Consider the following 26,398-nt stretch of genomic DNA (forward strand, 5'->3'; position numbering starts at 1 on the left):
CCCACCCTCGGCCTCCCAAAGTGCTGGGATTACAGGCATTAGCCATCACATCCGGCATATTATTGATTTCTATCCTCTGACCTCAAGTAAGTTTTCCAGTTTAATCTCCATCTATTAACTCATTTAATAGAATTTATGATCCAACCAAAATGAGCTACTCAAATGAGTTTCCAGAGGTATGTGGTGAAAAACATCTTGACACATACAAATTCTACTTGTTCTTTAAATTCATTTCAAATGTTACCTACCCTGCCACAAACCCAAAGTGACCTGTCTCTGCGCTCAACTCTAACCACACTCAACTAAGTATTAGGTGTGTATATGCCTACGTTCTCCTACTACACAGCAACGTTCCCAAAGATAGCAGGTCTATCCACCTTTATGTATCATTCAGAGCACCTTACTGCACATATATAGACCACCAATAAGAATCTGTTAGATGAGTAACAATGCAATTAGGATATGAACTGTCTATCAGAGGAAGTAAAACATCTTTCCTCCTCCTCTAAAACTCTCCTGGCTGACAGCACAACTTAACCACATTGAACTACTCAAATCTGAAAAGCCTTTCAAATGAGTTGAGTAACAACAAAAATTCAGTGAAAAAGCTCCATACCAAATAAAGTCCACATGAAATCAAGTTCTACCTCTACACATTACCTCAAAATGATGAACACACAGGACAAAAATTTATAAAAATAAACATCAGTAAAATTGTTAGATTAAATATATATAACCAAGACAAAAATGAGTTAATACTTCTGAGTAATTTATAATTTAATACTAGAATCACATGTTAAGACATAAAAAGTATTCATAATGTTGACAATGTAACAAATTAATTTCTTAACGGGAACATTTCCTATAACAGCTTACAAATAGAGTTTGAAAAAAATACCTCAAAATATAAAGACTCAGAATTAGGATCGCTTCTATGGGATTGACTAGAGCTTAAATGCTTATTATCTGGTCTCTTTTGCAAATTCTGTCTTCTTTCTGAGGAAGTACTGTGTCCTCGGCATCTGAATCCAACCTAAGTAAACCCCAGAGGGGAAAAAAAAATCTAATTATTTTTAAATAAATGTTTCACTCAAGTACATAACATACTGGCAGAAAAGTACGCACAAGTGTACAACTCAATAAATTTTCACAAAGTGCATCACTTATTTTAAAGATCAAGTTTCTGACAAATAAGGTACTTATAAGAAAAATAGAAAAATGAGACGATTAATGCACATTACTTTTTTCCTCTCGACATGAATATTTATTAGCAGCTTTATTCACAAAAGTGAAAACAGGAAACAAACCAGATGTTCTACAGTGGGTGAATAGTTAAACTAACTGTGGCGTATCCAGATCATAGTATAGAAGTCTGTATCAACCACAAAAGGGAATAAACTACAGTATTGATAAACTCAACAACCAGAGAACCATGGAAGTGAAAAAGGCCAATCCCAAAGACTGTACAAAGGCATACAAAATTATTGAAACAGCAGAATTAGAAAGGGAGAACAGATCGGTGGACTCTACGGCATAAAGAGCAGTTGGTGTGGCTATGAAAGCCAACAGGAGGGTCCTTGTGATGATGAATCTGTTCTGTGTCTTGACTGTATCAAGGCCAATATCTGGGTGTGATATTGCACTTTAGTTTTGCAAGATGTTACCACTGGGGGGGAACTGCATATTACTTATTATTATTATTTTTTAGAGACGTGATCTTGCTCTGTTGCCCAGGCTGGAGTGCAATGGCTTGATCATAGCTCACTATAGCCTGAACACCTAGGCTCAAGTGATTCTCTTGCCTCAGCCTCCCAAGCAGCTGGGACTACAAACACATGCCACTATACCTAGCTAATTGTTTTATCTGTAGTTTTGTAGAGACAGGGGTCTCGCTATGTTCCCAGGCTGGTCTTGAACTGCTGACTTCAAGCAATCTTCCCACCTTGGCCTCTCAAAGTACTGAGATTAAGGCATGAGTCACATGCCTGGCCTTTTACATTACTTTTTGAGTTAGGATCTTACTCTATCACCCAGGCAGGAGTGCAGTAGTGCCAACAAGGCTCACTGCAGCCTCAACCTCCTGGGCACAAGTGATTCTTTCACCTCAGCCTCCCAAATACCTAGGACCACAGGTGTGCACCACCACACCCAGCTAATTTTTTTATTTTCTGTAGAAGCAGGGTCTGCCTATATTGTCCAGGCTGGTCTAGAATTCCTGGGCTCAAGGGATCCTCCTGCCTCGCCTCCCAAAGTGCTGGGATTACATGCATGAGTCATCGTGCCCAGCTACTCTTTAATGTAACTACTATAAGTCTTCTCACACTTGCAGTTTTTTTATAAAATAGATAAAACAATTAGGAAAATTATTTAATAAAAATCTTGTTTCCAAGATTTAAGAGAATAAGCTTTTCATTCAATCACATAAATTAGTATTATTATTGTATGTTATGAACTAAAATGTTTCTATGCCCCAAAATTGATGTATTAAAATCCTAACACTCCCTCTGCCCATGAGATGGTATTTGAAAGTGCGGCCTTTGGGAGGTGATTAGGTTATGAGGGCAGAGCCATCATAAATGGGATTAGTGACCTCATATAAGGAACCCCAGAGACCTCCTTCACCCCTTGCACCACATAAGGACAAAGCTAGAAGACAGTCACCTAGGAACCAGGAAGCAGGCCCTTACCACACATCAAATTTGCCAGTGCCTTGGACTTCCCACCCTCCAGAACTGAGAGAAATAAACTTCTGTTGTTTATAAGTCACTGAGTCTACAGCATTATTTTATAGCAGCCAAAACAGACCAAGAAATCCCATTAACAAATCTGCAAAATGTTCAATTGTCATATGGGCAAGAAAAAAAGCGTTAAGCATTCTAAGACTCTTAAGACATTTCAAGTTACCTCTCTTAAGTACCAAATGCAACTAACAGTAAATGCCTCTCTTAACCAGGACACTTAAAAGATATGAAAAGTATGATCTTCAGTAACAGCTACTCCAAAATTCTAACAATTGCAAAGTGGAAGCAGACCTGGAGAGAAGGTGCTGGTACACAGGCCTTGGATTATGAAATCAAACAGATGCACACAAAGACCTGGAACCACCTGAATTCTCACGCTTGCTGTTGTAAACCAGAATTAGTATATATGCATTAATGGTGTTACAAATAGTAAAACTATTTCCTTTAAAAACAAATGCAATCTGATTCTTACACTTCGAGACATAAAGCACCACGATTAAATTAAAACCCCCAAACTAATGGTCCCAACAAAGTTCACGTGAGCCAAATGTGCAAGTATTCCAATAAACTCATTAATGAATCAATAACCTCATGACATCTAAACACTTTTTGTCAGCTCTTCTAAAAAAGAGTTTTGTTGATAGAAAGCGGGTATACTGAACAAAACAAAGCAGAAGCTACAGCTCTGAATATATATAAAGATTCCTAAATGAGTAGTGCAAAATTAATTTAAAAATTTTAAAGTTTTCATACCCCATCTGCAATAATAAAAAGGAAAAAATATTAGAAATTGCCACTATGTACAAACTTATTTAAGGAAAACTTTACAACACTTCCATTTATTGATTGACTGATTGACTCTGCTGCCCAGACTGCAGTGCAGTGGCGCCATCATAGCTCACTGTAACCTCAAACTCCTGGGCTCAAGCGTTCCTCCCACCTCAGCCTCCCAAGTAGATAGGACTATGGGTGCATGTCACCATGCCTGCCTTACACCACTTTTCTAAAGAACACAAAAAAATGATGTAAGCCAGGTGCAGTGGCTCACGCCTGTAATCCCAGCACTTTGGGAGGCCAACGCGGGTGGATCGCTTGAGGTCAGAAGTTCAAGGCCAGTCTGGCCAACATGGTGAAACCTGGTCTCTACTGAAATACAAAAATTAGCCACGCATAGTAGCAGGCACCTGTAATCTCAGCTACTCGGGAGGTTGAGGCAGGAGAATCACTTGAACCCAGGAGGTGGAGATTGCAGTGAGCTGAGATTGTGCCACTGTACTCCAGCCTAGGCAACAAAGACTTTGTTTCAAAAAAAAAAAAGATTCAAAAATAGGAAGACATACTGTTTTTGCATAGAAAGATGACACATCATAAAAGGTAGCTGATTCTCTCTAAGTTTATAGATTAATTTAAACACCAATGGAACAGAATAGAAAGTCCAGAAATGGATTCCAATATATTTGGGAACTTATTAAGTGATACAGGTAATTAAAGTCAGTGAAGAAGAGACAAACTTTTCAACAAATGGTGCTGGAAGATTTTAAAGTCACTTCGAAAATACAAAGGATAATGTCTCACATCATATACCAAGAAAAACTCCAAATGTAATAAAGATTTAAATGTAAAGAAACAAGGCCATGAATACACTAGAGGAAGAAACAAGCAAATTCCTTTACAGCCTTGGGGTAGGGGCAAAGCTTTTCCAACTATGATTTAAAACACTTTAGAAGCCATCAAAAAAAAGGACCAATAGAGTCAATTTATAAATATAAACTTCTTAATTTTTTTTTTTTTTTGAGACAGAGTTTCACTCTTGTTGTCCAGGCTGGAGTGCAATGGCACGATCTCGGCTCACCGCAACCTCCGCCTCCCAGGTTCAAGCAGTTCTCCTGCCTCAGCCTCCCTGGTAGCTGGGATTATAGGCATGTGCCACCACGCCCAGCTAATTTTGTATTTTTAGTAGAGATGAGGTTTCTCCATGTTGGTCAGGCTGGTCTCGAACTCCCAACCTCAGGTGATCCACCCACCTCGGACTCCCAAAGTGCTGGGATTACAGGCATGAGCCACAGCAGCCGGCCTTAATGTTATTTTAAAAATAAACTGTGCATGGCAATAATCATGATAATAATGAGCAAAGTAAAAAATAAAAAGGAAAACCTAGCAAAATATTTGCAACTTGCGTTACATATTAAAGACTCCAAGTAACTTCAGGAACTTGATAAAAACTTGATCAAACTGATTTTAAAATGTACCTCAAAAAAGAAAGCAATAGATCAAGATTCAAAAAATGAGCGAAGTATAGGACCAGGTAAGTTCACAGGAAAAGAAGTAAATACAAATGCTCCTTAAACACATGGAAGAATGATCAACTACATTAAGACATAACTTTTATCTAACTGGCATACACCCCAAATCCTGAAGACACACTGTATCTGAAGCCGTATGAAACTAGGCACTTTCCACATTGTTGTTGAGGATGCAGACTAATACAATCTGGTGATATTTACCAAAACAACAGATGAATGTATCTTTTGACTCAGCAGTCCCTTATCTAGAAATTGATTCTATACATACACATTTTTAAATGACACAGCAGCATGTTTACAACAGCAACAGTTTGCAAACAACTCAAGTATCCATTGATAAGACCACAGAAATCAACAAGGGTATATCCACACAATATTACGAGTTGTCTAAAAGGAAAAAGTGTGGAAGCCCTTTACGTGGTAATATCGAAATTATGAAAATGTCTCCAAGATACACTGTTAAGTGAGCAAAGCAGAGAACACAGTAGATATGCTCTTTTATGTAAAGAAAGAACAAAAATAAGATATATACATCTATTTACTTATAATGAAGTGAAAAAACTCTGGAAGACTACAAGAATATACTCAAAGTGGGAGAGGTATGGGGGAGAGGAGAAGTCAAGGAGAAGCAGGGGTGAAATGAGACTTTTACATTGTATATAATCTTTTTTTTAAAATATCTTTTACTTTTCAACCTATTCTATAAAATAAAGCCGTTTTAAAAGATTTCAAGTTTTTGGATTCTTTCCATCATTTAAAATTAGACTTATACCAGACTAAAGAAATGATCTATGTTACCCAATGTTAAAACACTGGTAAGGATGTTTAAAACTCCTGTAATTAAACAGCATGGTACAAGTGCAAAAATCTCATAAACTGAACAAAACAAATAGCCCCAAAACAGCATATAAGAAATCAGTAGGCCGGTCGCGGTGGCTCACCCCTGTAATCCCAACACTTTGGGAGGCCGAGGTGGGTGGATCACGAGGTCAGGAGTTTGAGACCAGTCTGGGCAACATGGTGAAACCCCGTTTCTACTAAAAATACAAAAATTACCCAGACGTGGTGGTGGGCACCTGTAATCCCAGCTACTAAGGAGGCTGAGGCAGAAGAATCACTTGAACCCGGGAGGCGGAGGTTGCAGTGAGCTAAGATCGTGCTACTGCATTCCAGCCTGGGCAACAAGAGCGAGACTCTGTCGCAAAAAAAAAAAAAAAAAAAAAAAGAAAACAATAAAAGAAAAAAAGAAATCAGCAAATCACTAAAATGGAAACAAAAACCAGGGAAAGAATGTCAAGACAACTGGTTAACTGCTTTGAAAATCCACTCCATTTTGTTTTACCATGGAACAAAATAAATCTCAGATAAAAATGCCCTGAAATATTATATTACAAAAAGTAGCAGAACATACAGGTCAATATTTATTTGATTTCTAAAAGATGTCTAGAGTCTAAAAACAATCAGAAATTGCAAACAGGGAAAACATTTTGACTTAAAAAGATTCTGCATCTCAAAAATCAAACAAATACACTTAAGTAAAGTACAAGGATAACAAAGCATCAGAAGTAGAAAGCAAATACATTGCCAACCATCTGGCTCCAGTTCTTTGGTGCCATATATATTTGCAAAGTTTTCTTTTTTGTTCTTTTAACATTCTTCATCAATTTTGAGAAAGAGATAAAATGTTTTTCATCTCAGTATTATTTCCTCTCTAGTGAGCTACTGATACCAAAACCAACAGTACTGAAACTGTAAACACAGATAGGACTAGGAATTACAGTCTCAGCAGAAAATTTCAGCCCATATGTAAATATTATGTTGAATTTGTTTATCTAATCTGTATAAATGATTCCTCTTTTAGCTCTTTTGTTTTTAATCAAATAAAGTTAAGACTGCCTCGCCAGCTTGCCACAAATGATTTATTTTTGCAATAACCACAGGGAAGAGTGAATTTTGTTTTTTTGACAGCCTAATTAATGTTAAGGTACATATGAAGTACAGGTTGAATTATTCCTTATCTGAAATGCTTGGGACCAGAAGTGTTTTGAATTTCAGATTTTTTCAGATTCTAGAATATTTGCATATACATACTGAGGTATCTTGGGGATGGGATCCAAGACTAAACACGAAATTCACTTGTGTTTCATATACACCTCATACCACACAGCCTGAAGATAATTTCATACAGTATTTTAAATAACTGTGTGCATTACACAAAGTTGTGTTAAGTACTTATGCATAGAATTTTCTAGTTGTGGTGTCATGGCACTAAAAAAGTTTCATATTTTCAATTAAAAAGTGGGCAAATGATCTGAAGAGTCATTTCTCAAAGGAAGGCATACATGAAAAAATGCTCAGCATCACTAATCATCAGGGAAATGTGTATCAAAACCATAATGAGGTATTTTCTCATCTCAGAATGCCTATTCTATTCTCGAAAAAAATGCTGGTATGCTGGTGAGGATGCAGAGAAAATGAAACTCGTATACACACTGATCTTGGGAATGTAAATTAGTATGACCACTACAGAAAATAGTATAAAGTTTCCTCAAAAACTAAAAAAAGAACTACCACATGATCCAGCAATCCCACTAATAGAGCCAAAGAAAAGGCCATCAGTATGTTAAAGAGATATCTGCCTCTCGTTTATTGCAGCATTATTCACATTAGCCAAGATATGAAATCAACTTAAGTGTCCACCAGCAGATGAATGGATGAAGAAAATGTGGTATATATACAGAATGGAATACTGTTCAGCCATAAAAAGAACAAAATCCTGTCATTCACAGCAACATGGATGAGCCTAGAGGACAATATGTTTAGTGAAATAAGCAATGCACAGAAAGAAAGAACACACGTCGTCACTCACATGTAGAAGCTAAAAAAGTTGATCTTACAGAAGTAGAGCGTAGAATAGTGCTTACCAGAGGCTAGGAAGGGTTGAGGGAGAGGGATAGGGAGAGGTTGGTCAATGAATGCAAAATTACAGCTACAAAAAGGGAATAAATTCTAGTGTTCTATAGCACTGGTAGGGTGACTACAGTTAACAATAATTTATTGTATATTTTCAAATAGGGGACAGGATTCTGAATGTTCCCCAAAGAAACGATCTATGTTTGAGATGATGGATATGTTAATCACCCTGATTTGATCATTACACATTGTATACATATATCAATATATCCCATTATACTTTATAACTATGTACAGTTATTATGTATCAACTAAAAAGAAAAAAGTTTCAGATTTTAGATTTGGATTAGGGATCCCAATCCTAAATCCAAATACTCTAAAATCTGAAACTTTTTCTTGGATGCTCAACCTGTATTCCATTCCAGGAAGGCAAAGGAACAGGCAAATAGTTGGCATATTTAACCCATTAGTAACTTGCTCCTATTTAAGTTTATTCACAGATGAACATATCCATATAGTCATATGATAGTTTTAATTCCTTAATAGAGTTAAGGAATCCAAGAAGGCCATCTAAAAAAATGAACAGGAAAAATAATGACCATTAAACAACTCCCCGATTTTACAGCCAACCAAAGCAGGAAGATACAGTTATTTGTAGTTCATGGCAGTGCACAGCCCCCTCTACTGTACTGCAGTTACACCTTGTTCCTCTGGGCCTCAGGAAACTGCCCTGACTACCTCATGGCAAGCCATCACTATGGCACTGCCATTAGCACAAAAGGGCATTTACAGTCAGGTAAAGACATGTGGACAAGGCTACAATCCCTAAGATCAAAGAATCAATATTTAAAGCACAAAATGCTTTTGAATATTTATGTGGGAAAAAGACATGGCAAATGAAACAGGATTAAAGGGCATCCTTTTTTAACACTATAAAATATTTCAATATACAGAAATGTAGAAAAATGGTACCATATACACCCACTCAATACTTTGCCATTTTGTTTCATTATTTAAGTTTATTAGCTAAGCCGTTTTAAAGTTACACATGATAGTTCACTTTCAAATCACTCAATGTGCATATCCACTACACCATTGTAACTAACAAATCTAAAATGCCTCATCTCATACCTAATTAATTTTCTCCACCCCAATTCGAATTACCTGTGAATTATTTCTTTGTTCAGTTTGCCTTCCACCTCTAGAAAATGTCTGATTTTTTTCCATCCAAGGTTTTTTCTGAGTTGCCTGGCAAGTTACATTGGACCAATTTACACCACCTATAACAAATAAAATTTTAAATTATAATTTACTTATAAAAGACAGGAAAACCTAAATTGACCTGACTTTATATACTGAAATTCAGTCACTAGAAATGCAATACTGAATATTTTTCTATAAACCTTTTTTTTTTTTCCTGAGACGGAGTTTCGCTCTTCTTTACCAGGCTGGAGTGCAGTGGCAAGATCTTAGCTCACTGCAACCTCTGCCTCCTGGGTTCAAGCAATTCTCCAGCCTTAGCCTCCCAAGTAGCTGGGATTACAGCCGCTCACCACCACGTCCAGCTAATTTTTTTGTATTTTTAGTAGAGACGGGGTTTCATCATGTTGGCCAGACTGGTCTCAAACTCCTGACCTCAGGTGATCCACCCGCCTCGGCCTCCCAAAGTGCTGTGATTACAGGCATGAGCCACCTCACCTGGCCCTATAAACTTTTAAGTAGTACTACAGTTCTTAGTAATACAAGTGTCCTCTTACAGAATATCTCCAGCTGGCATTTTCTCAAGCTGATCAGCAAAACTGTACTTCCAAATTACCTTGAATCTCTGCAAGATTTCTAAGTTTTGTTTGCAGTATCAGCAAGCCTCATGCTTAAAAGGAAAACTCTGATAATGGACAAAGTAGAAAGTATAGCAAAAACACAATGCAGAAAATAAGTACCTGCACACATAGATGATTCCACATGCTAAAAAAAGAAACAAAAAGACAATTATACTCTACTTGAGAACCAACATTATGTACTTTGCTAAATGTTTTATAATTTAGTGTGAAGCATGCATATCACAATATTATCATACTTATTCAAAAATGAATATTTTTATTGATAAAATACAAAATACATTTGTAACTATCCTATTACTATAGTAATTGTTAATGAAAACTGATACTTAAGCTTTAGCAGAGGATGCAAAATAATAATACTGATATCAATGACCAATAAAGAAATCAAGACGATGCCACATACATTCATGGTCCCAGAATCAGGATTTCTCAAAGCCCCTGCTGCAGGCTGGTTGTTGCTGTGTTTGGGACTGCAGTAACCACTGTCACTGTCAATGTCAGCTTCACTAGCCCCCTGCTCACTAGAAGATTCAGCAGTGGGGTGGGATGCTCTTCTTCTCCTGCCCTTGGACTTCCAGAGCATTGTGGCAGTGGTCTCTGAGAGAGACTTGTTAGCGATATCTGATGGGAAATCTACAAAGGCAAGGAAAGTGTGACAATTCTTTGTGATGAGCAAATTGATAAATTCTCATTAAATCATCATTAAGATTGTAAGAATACAGATACCAAACTTCATAAATGAAGAAATAGGTGACAACTTTTTGAAAAGTTCATTAAAAGGTAAGATGTTCCTGGTAAGTTGGTTAATGTTTTTTGTTTTTCTTGAGGCAGGGTCTCAGTCTGTTTCCCAGGCTGAAGGGCAGTGGCACAATTTTGGCTCACTGCAACCTCTGCCTCCCAGGCTCAAGCAATCCTTCGATCTCAGCCTCCCAAGTAGCTGGGACTACAGGCATGCACCACCACCACACCGGGATTATTTTTTGTAGAGACAGGGTTTCGCAGGGTTTCGCCATGTTGCCCAGGCTGGTCTCAAACTCCTAAGCTCAAGCGATCCACCCGACATGACCTCCCAAAATGCTGGGATTACAGGCATGAGCTACCTCACCCAGCCTGTATGTTTTTATTATGAAGACAGAATAAAATATATCACTAAAATACTAAAATCACCATCAACCATTTAGGAAAGAGAACGTCATCAATCTTTTGAAGGTTGCTGTGTGTTCCCCTCCACTACTATACCATTTTCTTACCCCAGAGCTTACCATCTATTCTGAATTCTGTGCATATCATTCCTTCACTTTTCTTTATAGATTTACCATGGATTTCTGTATTTCTTAAACCTAAATCATATAATTTTCCAGTTTTCAACTTTATTTTAAAATACTACTTTGCCCACGTGACTTCTCACCCCTGCCACGCCTCAACACTGGCTTTGAGACTGTGGTGCATGTGTTATAATTCATTAATGCCACTGGAATCCAGAATGCCTTTACATGAATATACCTCAGTGTACTTATCCTTTGTACCACTGATGAGACACCTGAGTTGTTTCAGAGTTTTGCTACTAAGAACACTATTACTGTTGACACTGATACACAGACACACGAATGTGCATACATGCATATGTAAGCTTCTCTACGGTAAATACTGCCAGAACTTAGGGGATGCACATATCCAACTTTACTTGATGCCTAATCATTTTCAAAGGTACTTAATAGACAGTTACACTCCAACAACAGTATATTCACCCAATGATCCATATATTCATTAAATACTTTACATTATCATCCAGACTGTACCTAATCTGTTGGGTATAAAATGGTGGCTCATTGTAGATTTTAATTAGTACGTTCCTGCTTAATAATGAGGCTGATCTTTATTTTTTCTTTTTTGCTTTTAGCCACAAGTGTTTTCCCTTCTGTGAAATTTTTATTAATACTACTTTTGAATTATCTGACTTCTGCCATTTTTCTGAGTTGTATTTCTTATTTCACAAATTACAATTGCAGCAAGACATTCCAAAAAAAAAAAAACAAAAAACAAAAAACAAGACTTTCTTTGAACAAATTACAAGTTTTCCTTTTTCCACATTTCTGCCCATTCATAATTTTTATACAACACTGATTTAATTTTGAGTTGTGCTCTCCTTAATATGATGTCATGTGATGACAAGTCTTCGTAATTATAAGATGACTCCATATTATTCCACTGAGCAGGTGTCCTGTACTTAGAGTAGTGTCCAAGCAGGACTTGTTACCTGCTACTAGTGGACACTATGAAAGCTTCAGTACTTTTGCTGCACTGAGGCAATATGCACCTTTAATCAAATAGCCCCCTCCCTTTCTAGGGGGAGGCTCCATTTGGATACATTCAAAGAAATGAGATGACTGGGTCTAAAGAAAAATTCCTATATTCCTGCAAAATTGTTTAGCCTACGAGCACAGTGTTCCACGGGCCCCAAGGACAGGGTGGGATCATTCTCTTATTGATTCATGTTAATTCTTTATACATCTCATGCTAATCCTTTGTCAGTTATATACATGGTAAAAGTCTTTTCCAAGTTGGGGCCTATTCTTTCACTTACTTTTAATAAACAGAAATTCTTAATTTTAGAAACAGTTCCCTCCCTGCAGTCATAGAATTATCTGCCTATATTTTCTTCTACCATTGGGCTTCCCTAAGTCCTTAATCAATCTGAAATAGATTTGCATGGGGCACAAATCGGCAATGCTATCTCTGTCATCTTCCATATACGTGTTTTCACACACATGTGGGGTCTGTTTCTAGGCTGTCTGTTCTGTTTGACTTTTGTATACTGCATCGACAAAATAAACCTATAGGAATTAAGATGGCTTTATAAGTTTCCATATCTACAGGAAAAGTTCTTTTCGAGGGATGTCTTGGGTCTTCTGAGACCACTGTTCCTTTATTTTAGAATTAGTTTATCAAGTTTCCCCAAAATTACTTTGAACATGATATTTAGGTTTTTCTTAATGTCCCATAATAAAGACTTATCACTTTCTTTTCTATTTTTCTTTCAAGACAGAGTCTTGCTTGGTTGCCAGGCTGGAATGCAGTGATGCAATCTCAGCTCACTGCAACCTCCGCCTCCCAGGTTCAAGTGATTCTCCTACCTCAGCCTCCCAAGTAGCTGGACTACAGGCACCTGCCACCACACAGAGCTGATTTTTGTATTTTTTAGTAGAGAAGGGGTTTCACCATATTGGCCAGGGTGGTCTTGAACTCCTGGCTTCAAGTGATTTGTCTGCCTCGGCCTTCCAAAATGCTGGGATTACAGGTGTGAGCCACCACACCCAGCCTAGTCTTACTATTTTCTGCCTACACATCCCATACGTCTTCTCTAAGATTTCCAGAAACTCTCTTTTTCAGTGTTATTGTTAATGACATCTTTTTTTAAAATTTTGTGGGTGGCAAACTGAAATGCAATTAACTTTTATATATTATATTAGATCCAGCCATCTTATTATAAACTCTTATTAAATAATGAGCTTGTGTTCAAATGTAAAAATCTGTTACAAATGGAAAGACATTCCTAATAAACTATAATATTTAATTTGATCTCTGCTTGATACCAATTAATCCTCAGAAATTACAAACTTAACTGAAGAATAAAAATACTGATAGAATTACAATCCTTGAATTTGAAAACTAAAACTAAAAATACTAATAGTATGTACAATATGTAATATTCTATCCAAATTCACCTTTATCTTTTCATTTTCTAATTCCTATGCCTCAGAGTATCTTTGTGGTTAAAATAACAAGCAACATAAAGAAGTAAGGACATTTTAAAGTCTTCCCAGAGTTAAAAGCACATAGAAATGGGTCACTATGACTAAAGACAACCAAACCAGAAAACTTTGTAATATATTACATTGTGATTCTTTTCCACAGCCACTCCAAGTATTTGTCAGTCTGCTAATCTCAAAGATGCATGCCTTTATGCTTTAACCACACAATAACTGTACTATCAGCAAGACTTTTTAAACTGATTTTCAGATCCCTTCTCTGCTCCTAATAGATCTAAGCAACCGTAAAAAGATAAACAGATCTCCAAAAGAAAAGGTATAACCTAAGTGAAAAAAATATAAGCCATCTTATTCATTTCAACTCAGACCTCATTTGAATGGAGGCTGTACAGAGATAGAAAAGCTAATTATGCCTTTGAATGAATCTTGGTCTTGGATCATGAACAAAGACTGTTTACTAGTGTCACTGACTATGGATGAGAGGAGATAAACATCTCCTCTACAGATAATAAACTGAGATCAAGGATACAAAGTGAAATTTCATAATATAAACTGCAAAATAGCACATTGTAAGAATATTAATTCTTGTCTATTACCAGGTGAAAGCTTTTTTATTTAATGCCTGTACAGTCCTCTAAAAATTTTTGACAAAATGATATTTGACTAGTTCAAAATTTATACTTGTTTAACAGGATATACATGACATACATAGGTTTGGTTCAGATCTATGCTAAAATATGGCATAGAAAATTTGCTAAGTTCTTTCTATGAAGATGTATAGGATATCAGGATGTTTTATAATGGGTTTTAATCTAGTTATAAAAACATGTACAATTTTAATTTCAATCAAAATGAGTTCCTCAAATTTCTATAGTGTCTGCAAAATTCCATCTCTGGTTTCTGAACTGCTCCATTACTACAAAAGGAAAAGGACACCTTAAACCCGCCCAAAATTGCACACAAGGCCAGCAAGCAAACTGAAAGAACATTAAGAACATAGATTGCTTTACCCTTCCCAGAGAATCTCACAACGTGGCAGGGCAAATGAAAGGATGGAAGTCTACAATTCAGACAAGTGGTACAGACCACAGTTATAAAGTGGTGAATGAAAAAAGATCAAAATCAGTGATGCACATGTAAGAACCCTTGCCTTACCAGTTTGCTGTGAAGCATCTACCAGAAGCACAATTTTTGATCGACTATCGGGACCTGCTGCATTTGTTTCTTTCTGAGTAGCTACATTTTTCACCAGCGGCCTTTTGCTTTTTATGTGCTGTTGTAAAAGTTGTTGCTGATTTAAAAAAAACAAAAAACACACAACTATTCAATGTACTAAACATTATAAAATACACATCTATTACAAAATACAGCTAAGTATATGTTCTAAATTCTTGGCTTCCATGGGGCAATAGTATTAGGGTTTCATGAAATATCTGCAGCAAAGCATAATAGGCTAAACAATGTATTATACACACATTTATACACTTTTTCAAATAACAACATAAGTATGATTAATGAATTCATTTTTAACTACTACTTGTATTTTTTATTTTCTCAGTCAAAAAGTAATGAATAGCAGGGGTATAATAATGTCATAAAAGGGGTTGTAAATTTCTTTAAAAAGGTAGTAACTTATTCCAAAGTAAATTTTAGTTTCAGAAAAGCAATGACACGAAAAATGATTTCTGCTTCAGAATTCAAAAAGAAAATATAAAAAAGCTGATTCTGTCAGGGCACAGTAGTTCACACCCATTATCCCAAACTCCTGGGCTCCTAGGCTGGAAGATCACTTGAGGTCAGAAGTTTGGGACAAGCCTGGGCAACATAGAGACCCCCGATCGCTACCAAAAAAAAAAAAAAAAAAAAAAAAAGACATCAGTAGTCTCAGCTACCCAGGAAGCTGAGGTAGAAGGATCACTTGAGCCCAGGAGTTTGAGATTACAGTAAGAAATGATGGCTCCACTGTACTCCGGCATGGCTGACAGAACGAGACCCTGTCAATCAATCAATCAGTATTAAAAAACTGATCTCTTCCTTTACTTTTAAAAATATAAGTATTCATCACTTAATAGCAACTTACACAATAGAACTCTGAATTTAATTTCTTGAACTTTCTAAGTTGACGTGCTGGGAATGTATTCTGAGAAATCATGTTCCTTCAACATCTGGAAATTATATACTACTATCTTATTTCCAACACTTTTTTTTTTCATTCTGAGTTCCCGAAAGGATATTCCTTGACCAAGAATGTTTCCATGAACAAAAACGAAAAGCTTTTTAAAGCAATCTCTGCTGCTTGTATTTCAATTTTTAGAAATTATACGAGGAGGCAGCAAAGACTTCACTGAAGAAACTGGGCTAATGGAATCTAGGGAAAGTATCAACTCCTTGATGATGTACTCGTAAGATATGTCTAAGATGTACCTCTTCCATCAGCTAAAAAGTGCTAACTTAGAAACATGTTCCTTCTTCCCATTAGCTTTGACAATACAGCTTCAACTGTAAAATAGCCTTTTAAGTTAAAAAGTTAACTAAAATTAAATCTTAATTCTCTTGTGATTCAAAGCCTTCATTTCTTTTTCTTTTCTTTTCTTTTTTTTTTTTTTACTTAGTCAAAAGGCTGGTACTAAATAACTGGTTTCACATATTTATCTGTCATTTTCTTCAGTCCTAGGAGACTCTTGTTCATATAAAAGAAAAGCATCTCTTAAATAATAAACTGCTATTCCTACTAAAAATTCACAGATTAGGAACAATAAAGTTGAAGGGATCTAATGAATCACAAATGTTCTTTTCCATAATGTCTCCTGCTAACTTTTGGGTTTTTTTTTTTTTTTTTGAGACAGGGTATCACTGTCACCTAGGCTGGAGTGCAGTGGTGCTATCTCAGCTCACTGCAGTCTTGACCTCCTGGGCTCCAGTGATCTTCCCACCTCAGCCTCCCAAATAGCTGGAGCTACAGGCATGTACTAACATGCCCAGATAATTTCTGTATTTTTGTTAGAGATGGGGTTTCACCATGTTGCCCAGACTGGTCTCAAACTCCTGGGCTCAAGCGACTAGCCTGCCTTGGCCTCCCAAAGTGCTGGGATTATAGGTGTGCGCCACTGCACCTGGCCAATTGAAATATCTTGAAGTGAATTAGCCATTCAACACAACTAGCACAAGATCCACACTAATCACTTATGAAGGTTGGTGTCACCATGCAACTTTTATCACTAAATTAATTTGTAAATATTTCTGCCTTATGTTATGTAAAACTCTCTAAAGGGAACATGAAAATGATTATAAATCACATCACGATTAAGAATGAGGAATAAACAACACAAAGAAAATTATTTTAAGAATTACATATCCTTTACCATTTCACAATAGGAACAATATGTTTTACAGCAAATTCAGCATTAACAGTCAATCAACCCAAGTAGCAACTTACTCACACTAATTAAGTAATATCAAATTTAAAAGCCAATCAAGACCAGACACTTACTTTTGGGACCACTGATCCTCTGTTACTGTTTCTGTTTCGATGACTGGACAATGGGAAGACCTGTCCAAGCTGACTTGGACGCTCAGTGCATTCTGTGGTGATAGCATTTACAGTATTTGCAGCTTGAAAGGTGTTGGAGTAAGGTGTAGGAAAAGGATGATAGAAACCCATAACCTGGGCACATGGTGCTGGCATCAGCTGATAATATGTATACTCTGTAGAAACAGGTGGCTGAGCAGATATAATGGGGTAGGCAAAGTATGGTCCAGTAGGGTTTGGATTGGGTTGTTGCCATCGTATATCATTGTTATATAAAGGAAACTGTCTGTAAAACCAAATCAAAGAAGAATAAATCTATTGACAAGTCTAAAAAAACCACTAAAGCAAAATCTCTTATACTAATAAAAGACAAAACAGTACAGAACAGTGGTTTTGTGATAATTTTGGGAAAGGAGACAAAACTATCATCATCTTATATATTTTTTTGCTATAGAGATCATTATGTACATGTAGTAACAATGTAAACAACAGTATAAACAAACCCAACCTGATGGTTTTACAGTATTCCACGTACCAGTATTGTTTGTAACTCTGTCTTCAACTCCCTCAAGATATTTCTGCCTAAAAGTAAAACACCTAGCTACTGGATCTACCAACAATGGCAGTCCAAAGTTCCCATTCAAGGTAAGCAACTGTGACAGCCTTCTGTAAAGAACAGAGTAAAGTGACCATTGTGTAAGGTGACCGTTACATAGGGTGATTTAATTCCTCCACCTCTCATTCTTCAGCTCAATCCCAGAGCCTACTCCTCCTCTTCTCATACTCCCCTAATCACTTGGCCAAGTCCAGCTCTTTTCCTGGCTGCCCTCCTGGCAATAGAAGCAGGCTCTGGGTCCAAGGGGAAGAAGAGAAGAGGCAAATCTGTTCACGGACATCTTCAGCGGTGGAGCTTCTTCTAGTGCAATTCATATAAAACACTAGCAAAATTCTTCCTATCCCAGCAGCCCCTCACCAAATCAATACGGGGTCCTAGGGAGTAGGGAGCTGAAGCATAGAGCTTTTCCTCATTACTCCCATGACAAAGCAAAACAGTAAAATGTTCACGGCCATATTCCTAAAAGTATTTTTTAAATAATCTGTTGGCTGGTTTACTCATGAACTCACAAAGATTATTTGGTAAACCAAGAAAATCAATTAAGTTTATCATACTGTATACGTGGCCATTTTTTCAAATAGAAATATAGTATTATTAAATTTAGTTTCATGAATCAGTTTGCACATTATCCAATATAGGCAAAGATATTTAATATAATACTAACTTCAATTGAAAATGATTCCTTAGTTCCTACTATTTGTCTAACCCTCAACACTCTTTATTAAGAGTCTCAGAATATTAACTTGAACACTTAATATCTGAGTAGTTGAATGGCCTTATACACCATACATCCACAATTTCTCAAAGAATGTGCACTGGCACACTAGTGTGCAACAATGGTTTAGAGATGGGGTAGAAATATTGATTGCCTCAGCCCTCAGGAATGACAGAGCCTATAGCCAGTCACCAGCTGTCTCATCCATGCATAGTCCTAGACAAACAAAATTTTCTATGTGACATAACTTGAAAAAGGCTGAAAGTACTTTTATACAGCAATAAAATAAACTCTACCAATGAAGTGCTCATCACTCAGACAGTGTAAGCAGGGTTAGAATGGCTACCATGACTATCATAAGTAACATCCTAACCACTAGGTTACACATGACCTAATTGCGGGCAATTTTGCTAAATCATCCTGTAACTATAGCACAGACATAAATTTAAACTAAAATCTGAGTCTAGAAATATTAATATATACTAACCATGACAGCTTCAAAGTTAAGGACTATTGCTTGGTATTTTCTTTTACACCAGAGACTGTCTTGGCAGCTATGAGATTAGATGTTTAATCTCCAAAAAAAAAAAAAAAAAAAAAAAAAAAAAAAAAAAGTTTTTGTTCACCTCTGAATATTTTATTTCTCCCTTTGAGCTGACTTACTTCAAATAAATTTCAATGACTTACTGAAGGAGACACAGCCTAAGAATTCAATTTTCTCTTAGAAAAAATAAGAAACTAATCCATATTAACAATTTCCAAATTTCAATATCATTTCTCTTAATAGAGAAATGATTAAAATCTAAAAGTTACAAAAGAAAAATATTAAGTGCACTTTGCCAGCTTTTATAGCCACCCCCACAAAAAAGAAAATAAAAATAAACAAATTACCTATTAGACTGGTTTTCCTGCACAAATGGGTAACAGGTAATCAGGTAGCTGGGAATTGGAGTTGGTTCTACACCAGAAACACTTCCGTTATCATTTGGGAGAGCCATCGGGATCATAAATGTATCAGGACTCTTCTTCTGGGGAATAAACGGCTCTACCTCAGCTGACAGCTTGACATTCTTCAAAGAGAAAGTAGAATACATTAATAACAAACGAGCATGCAACTTCCTACAAATTCACAATTTAACAACAGCAGAGTCAGTCCTTATAAACAGTAATTAGGTCTCTTCTCAGCATTCAGAAAACATCCAAAAGGAAGAGCAATGTCAATTTTAAAATAACTGAATAATAATCAAGTTATTTAGACAAAGCCACCAAATAAGGAAAATAAATCAAATGTTACATTTCAATATAATTAAAGCTGTTAAAACAATCAAGAAAACACAGAAGTCATACATCAGGGTCTAAAAATAAAGTTGGTAGTAAGAGATGTAGCTCTTCAGACAATGTGTTTTAAACTCATTTTCTTGGGGGAAAAATTGAACAAAATTATGAAGGATAATTAATACTCTGTATTTGTTTCAATAGTCTTAAAAGTTGACTATTTCTGTCCATTTCTGGAAATTAGATCGGTATCATTAAAAGAAAAGAAAATGTCTAAGATGAAAAAATACTTAACATTAAGAAGAAAAAATCTGCACAGTTACACTGGGGAAAATAGGAGTACTTCAGTTTCCCAGTACACATCTGAGTAAACTAAAGTAATCCAAGACATGTAATCCATTTTAGTTTACTTTGTATCTTTTCTTATAAGAAATCTATAGAGCTTTAAAAGACATAAAAAAAAAAAAAACAAACCCTGTAGTATTTAGGGATGCACACATGGGCGACAAAACTATAAAGAAAAGTAAATAAAATCCATAAAAGTCAAGATAGGAATTATTTTCAGCAAAGACAGTTGTGATTAAGAGGCATCTGGAGAGCTTCCAGGGTGCCTGGCAAAGTTTTATATCCTAACCAGGATAAAATTTACAAGGTGTTTGTCCTGTAACAATTCATCAAGCTGCACATTGGTTTTATGCAGTTTCTATATGTTATAGTTAACAACAAATTTAACATTTTAAATTATTTTTTGAAATCCTTAAGTACATTCTGTAAAAAATCATATAATATCAAATGATATGAACATGTTTTAATGAAACCAGTAAGTGAAATGCAAGTTAATGTTTTTAATTACTCTAAAAAATTACCTTAAAAGCCACGGCCCTAGCCAGAACTCTTCCCCAACAAACCCACTAGGGTGATAGTTATTAGAAGCTCCCATCAAAGCATAGTTGTAAGAATAAATTTCATGTTTCTCACAAAAGCAGTTAGTAAGGAATCCAAGTAAAAAATGTGAAGATGAGATATGCTCATTTGTTTCAGAAAAATTAAGTTCTCTAAAAAGTTCACTGTAAATACTCGTAAATGCTTGTTAAAAGGGATGGGGTGGGGATGGTAAAATCTGAACTGTACAGCAGTGTTAGTTCAGTCTCCTTCCTCCCTACCTGATTTGAGGTTTACATTTGTACAATTAACCAAATCAGAAGTAGATATGCTATAATAATAATATAAATATTAGTGAATTGAAGTTGATTTCTTAAAGATTAACATAAGAGGCAAAAATATCTTCAAACTCTAATGATACAAGCTAGTAATTTTCACTCTGTGATATTCATTAGAACCCAAACTTACTTATATAGGACACAATATATCAAAACAATAAATATTTCCCCAATTAGGAAAAAGAAAAGCCGACTTACAGCAATAATATAAAGATAATGGAAGCTTGCTTTATACAATTCACACATATATGCCGAAGAAAAGAAACTGAAATCACGTTTTAACTGCACTAAAAATATAATTTTTAGGATTTTTTTTAAGGGTCTCGCTCTGCCACGGGGTGGGGGTGGGGGTAGGATGCAGTGGTATGATCATGGCTCATTGCAGCCTCAATCTCCTGGACTCAAGTGATCCTCCTGCCTCAGCCTCCCAAATAGTTAGGACTACAGGTGCACATTACCACACCCAGCAAACTTTTTAATGTAGAGATGGGATTTTGCCATGTTTCCCAGGCTGGTCTTGAACTCCTGGGCTCAAGTGATCCTCCCACCTCGGCCTCCCAAAGTGCTGGGATTATAGGCATGAGCCTGGCCAGGATTTCTTTTAAAAACGAAAAAGTCCTTTACGACATATGAGAACTCACTGAGCAGTTTTATAAATCTGAGCTAGTAGACTTTCAGGGTTTTTTTTCAGCAAGGTATATGGGTACACCAATTATCAGTCTTAACCACACTAATATAATTATAAATAAATACTATTAATAATACTTTTCCTGACCTCTCATAATTATGAGAGGTCATAATTATGACCTCTCCTCATAAATTACTTTGGTAGCAATAAATTCAAATTCTTGCTCAGGTCGAAAGTTGCAAAAAATTTTTACACCCCACTTCATTTATACTTTATAAAAAGTTTTATAAACTTAGGCAACCTACTGTTTAAAAGGTATTCTGTATAATTCAAAGCTAATGTCTGTACATATATACACTATGTGCCTTTAAATACTAAAGTTTGTATTGGCTTATATTCTAAGTGCAATTCTAGATATCAGAGCTCAACAATAAAACTCACAAACACTAAAATGATCCTTTGTTTTTAGCACAAAAAAAAAAGAGAGAGAGAGAAGCTGCTATAGTCAACAGCTGCACAAACAGAAGATGTCACTAGTAGGAACAGACTGGCAAACTTTCTCCTATAGCTACAACTCTGTATGGTCTCAAAAGCTGTTTATTGTGACTTTGGGGCCTTCAGTAATATACATCAACATGCAGCATCTGCTGTTCTCAGGACTGAAAAGGAGTGTTAAGACCCCAAACTATTCTTAAAAGTCCACATAATAAAGCCCATATAAATAACATGTTAAATAAATAACAAATTCTGGCAGTATTTTAATTATATTAGTATAGAAATCAAAGAAAAATGCCTTGCATAGTGAACAACAAAATGTATGAAAAAACTAGACTGGATACATTATAGAACGTTATTCCTCAGTTTGAATTTCTGTTTTGTCTCTCTACTTTCGCCAAGATCTATTTTTTAGGAATAAGAACGTTCATAGCAGGGAGTTGTCTTCATAAAGGAAATAAATATGGAATAAACGTAAACTACACTTAACAAAGTATAATCATTCTTGTAGTATTTGCTTCACAAAAAGCACGACTATCTATATAGTAAAACTATCATCTTTCAGAACTTATTTCAGAATTTTCCCAATTAATGAAAAAAATCATAGTCCCAGAATCTTTGTAAAAATATTTAAGCAGTTTCATGTTCATTTTTTATTTTGTGTATATTAAGGTAAATGTCTACAAACAAAATGCCTTTGATGTAAATAATCTAGAGAGTTTAAGACTCTGTTAGAGTATGAAACAAAAATATTATTTAAAAGAGTTTATTAGACAAATGTATTCAGATCATGGAGAGCCTATATAATTCGACAAATGTGCATTCAGCATACATTCCGGAAAGAGTGCTGTGCTGGACTGGGTTAGGGAAAATGGGCAAACATTACCACAAAGCACACGTCGGCAGAGAATGTACACTAAATTCCTCAGAGATGGAGCCTCCAGATGAATGCAAATAATTTTCCCAGATTAAGCAATAAAAAACTGACACCCACTTAAAATCAAAACTGAAGTTGGAACATAACGAGACACTCTCCCACAGTGAAACTCCAGAGTATGTACCACACACCCACAGAAAAAATATGACCATGGAAACCCTCCATATTCTTTCTATGTTAAAGTAAAAATAGGATATCTCAAACTTTAAGATATTTTATATCTCATGGCAAAAGATAAAATAAATATTCTCTGAAGCGAAAAATGATTAATGTTTAAGAGATAACTACTCACTGTGCTGTTTTTTGATTAAAATGCCAAAACAAAACACATGACTTATATGTGTAAGTTGTATAGGCTCCAGACAATAATGAGGAAGAAAAATCAAAGAATTTAACTTAGATTCTGCCCATACTGGGCAGAATGTTTTGCAACCCATATTTTCCTTTTTAGAAAACACACCAAATCTAATGTTTTTTAAAATCTGATGGTTACTTTTAAAAAAAAACACCTTTCCAGATTTAATATTAGTTTCTGAATTATCTATTACTTTGTTTTTAACTTATTATTTTCTCTTTCGATTTGATGGAGTTTCCCCTCTAACTTCTTGCCTTGGAGGCTTAATTTTCATTCTCCTTGTAAACTGTTTAACAACGAAGGCATTTATGACTATGCATTTGCCTCAGAGTATAGCTTCAGCCACATTCCATAGGTTTTTTGTTTGTTTTAGAGATGGGGTCACACTATGTTGTCCAGGCTGGAGTACGGTGGCAATTCACAGGTGTGATCTCACTACTGATCAGCACCAGAGTTTCTACATGCTTCATTTCTGGCCTGGGCCAGTTCACCCTTCCTTAGGCAACCTGGAGTTTCCCCACTCCAGGGAGGTCATCATTATTGATGCTGAACTTAGTGCAGACACCTGACTCGCATAGCACACTACAGTCCAGAACACCTAGCTAGGGTCAAGTGATGCTCCTGCCTTAGCCTCTTTAGCAGTTGGGACTACAGGTGTATACCACCATGCTGGGCCCCATAGGTTTTTCATATGTGGTATTTTATTATTAACATATTTTTAATAACCTGTCATTCTATTTTTTATTCCTTTTTGACCTAAGAGCTTGAAAATGTCTTTTTGGCCAGGTGCAGTGGCTCACGCCTGTAATCCCACCACTTTGGGAGGCTGAGGCAGGTGGATCACCTGAGGTTAGAAGTTCGAGACCAGGTTGGCCAACATGGTGAAACCCCATCTCTACTAAAAATACAAAAATTAGCTGGGTGTGGTGGTGCACACCTGTAATCCCAGCTCTGGGAGGCTGAAGCAGGAGAATTGCTTGAACCAGGGAGGCGAGGTTGTAGTGAGCTGAGACAGTGCCACTGCACTCCAGCCTGGGTGACAGAGTGAGACTGTCTCAAAAAGAAAAAACAGAAAATGTTTTTCTAAATTTCCAAATGGTATTTTCTCTGAATGTATATATTAATACTTTCCTTTTATTATGAACATATTATTTTCTTAATCTGATAAGACAGGTCATTTACTTCTATCTTTACGTAAGGGCCAACTATATGTATTACTGAATAACGAACATTTTAAAATAACTTATTTAGAATATATTTCATTTGCAGTACTGACATTATTTAAAGTTTACAAATTATTTAAAGGAAACAATGAAAAGCTAGACAATTTTGTATCCTTATTGGTAAAAAGCATGTTGCATGAAATCATATGTATTCATTAGTTTTTCCAAAAATTAAAGACATTAATAACCAGTAATTTTATGAATTCTTTTAAAAGAACTATCTAATGCTAATGTACTAAAAATTAAGCCAACATTTAAATTATTTGTGATAACAGAAAACAGACTGTTAACCTCAAGTGTCCTGTCACTTCTAAGCCCATTGTTTATTTTTTAAAATCTCAATAAATTTCCTAAAAATAGAAACAGTAAGCCTTTATAAACAAAACAAACTCCATGATTTATTCTTCACATCTCATAATGCAAGTTTTTTTTTTTTTTTTTAAGGGGAAAAAATGCATTATATACCAAGCAACACATCTTCTTAGAACATTTAACTCTGGCAGTTAAAATTAAGCTAGCTATTTTGATTAAATACAGAGAACACCCTATAAAAAGTGCCGAAAGAGGATACTCCTGAGATTTTCTTCTAGTTATAGCATTCTTTCAAATAATCATCATTGCAATTAAGATCATCCATCTAGCACTGTATTCCCGGTAATTTACTTTTTACAATCTTGATCAGCACACATACAATTCACCTTTTCTATAAAAAGATTTTATATATTTAAAAAAGGTAATTCACAAGAACAAGAACATGAATGACTTCAAGCAAAAAGAAAGTTTATTTTCTTTTTTAGTTACACTTGTAAAGTACGCAAGGATTTAATTAGGTTAAGATAAAATACAGAAAGTCTATATTAAGTACTACTTTTTAAAAATCAAACTTCTATGAATTGCTAACTACTACAATACTATAATGAGTAAGTTTTAATGCTGTAGGCATTTAGGGAAATTCTGGGTATGTCAACAGTGGTCAAAAGGGAAAAAAAATTCTGTGAGGAAAAATGGAAATCGGCACATATTATCATACTTTTCAATGACCTTTATCTACCTAAATTCACTTCAATAGTAGAAATACAAAAGTATAATCCAAATATCCTGGAAAAGCCATTACATGACTCTATGGTATAATCAAGAATTCCACAAAATTGAGAAATCTCAGTTCCCAATCTACTACTAAGTTAATGGTTCTTAGCCGTCCTTTGAGAATATGATGAAAATAATGGATTCTTGCCCTAGAAAAAGACATATAATGAAGCATACTCCTTCCAGGTCATTCATGGACCCCTGAATTAACTTCCTATCGCATAAACGAGGTGAAAACATTACTTTTCTATATCTATTTTCTGAGTGTATAGGGGAGTGGAGGATTTTCAAATTATTCTTTCATTTAGGGTTAGGTTGGGGAAGAGGGAAGAGGTATTGGAAGAAAAAAAAGTCAACAGAAAACCTTCTTCCATGTTTTTTTCCTAGTTATTAAATTTCTACAAGGTTTTAATAGGTCATAGGCTTTGGAAAGATGTGGGATGAAAGAGGAAAAGGCTCTCTAGTTTAAATCATTTGCTCACAGCACTTGCTGCTAGGATAATCACAAACAGCTATGCTAAAAATTACCATCTAAATAGTTAATTATATTTCCTCTAGGATGAAAGGAACTCTAAGTATACATAAGGTAGCATTACTGGTTTTAGTCCTGGCATCCTAGTGAAGGAACAAAATGTTGAACCCTTTCATTAGTAACACACGTATAAGGAAATGATTCAAGGAAAATTCGTATTCATTTGTCAGGCTTTGAAATCTCAGGTATTTTTGATAGATACCTTCAAAAATGTTTTTA

The 26,398-nt window shown here is 35.7% G+C and overlaps 1 protein-coding gene across 2 annotated transcripts in view; it reads right to left on the reverse strand.

Moving 5' to 3' along the window:
• SECISBP2L (SECIS binding protein 2 like) overlaps positions 1-26,398 on the reverse strand; it is a 58,384-nt gene that overhangs the window by 30,442 nt on the left and 1,544 nt on the right. The window contains exons 2-8 of one of the 2 annotated variants that reach the window (XM_010357802.2): positions 19,320-19,498; positions 17,059-17,383; positions 14,724-14,859; positions 10,202-10,431; positions 9,898-9,922; positions 9,122-9,237; positions 899-1,033 (exon numbers count right to left, since the gene is read on the reverse strand). In XM_010357802.2, the coding sequence (XP_010356104.1) occupies positions 899-1,033; positions 9,122-9,237; positions 9,898-9,922; positions 10,202-10,431; positions 14,724-14,859; positions 17,059-17,383; positions 19,320-19,498 (1,146 nt within the window). The remainder of the gene's footprint in view (positions 1-898; positions 1,034-9,121; positions 9,238-9,897; positions 9,923-10,201; positions 10,432-14,723; positions 14,860-17,058; positions 17,384-19,319; positions 19,499-26,398) is intronic. The other variant, XM_010357803.2, reaches the window with a different exon arrangement.

The sequence above is a fragment of the Rhinopithecus roxellana genome, chromosome 5 (assembly GCF_007565055.1).
Source record: "Rhinopithecus roxellana isolate Shanxi Qingling chromosome 5, ASM756505v1, whole genome shotgun sequence".
NCBI classification, from domain to species: Eukaryota; Metazoa; Chordata; class Mammalia; order Primates; family Cercopithecidae; genus Rhinopithecus; species Rhinopithecus roxellana.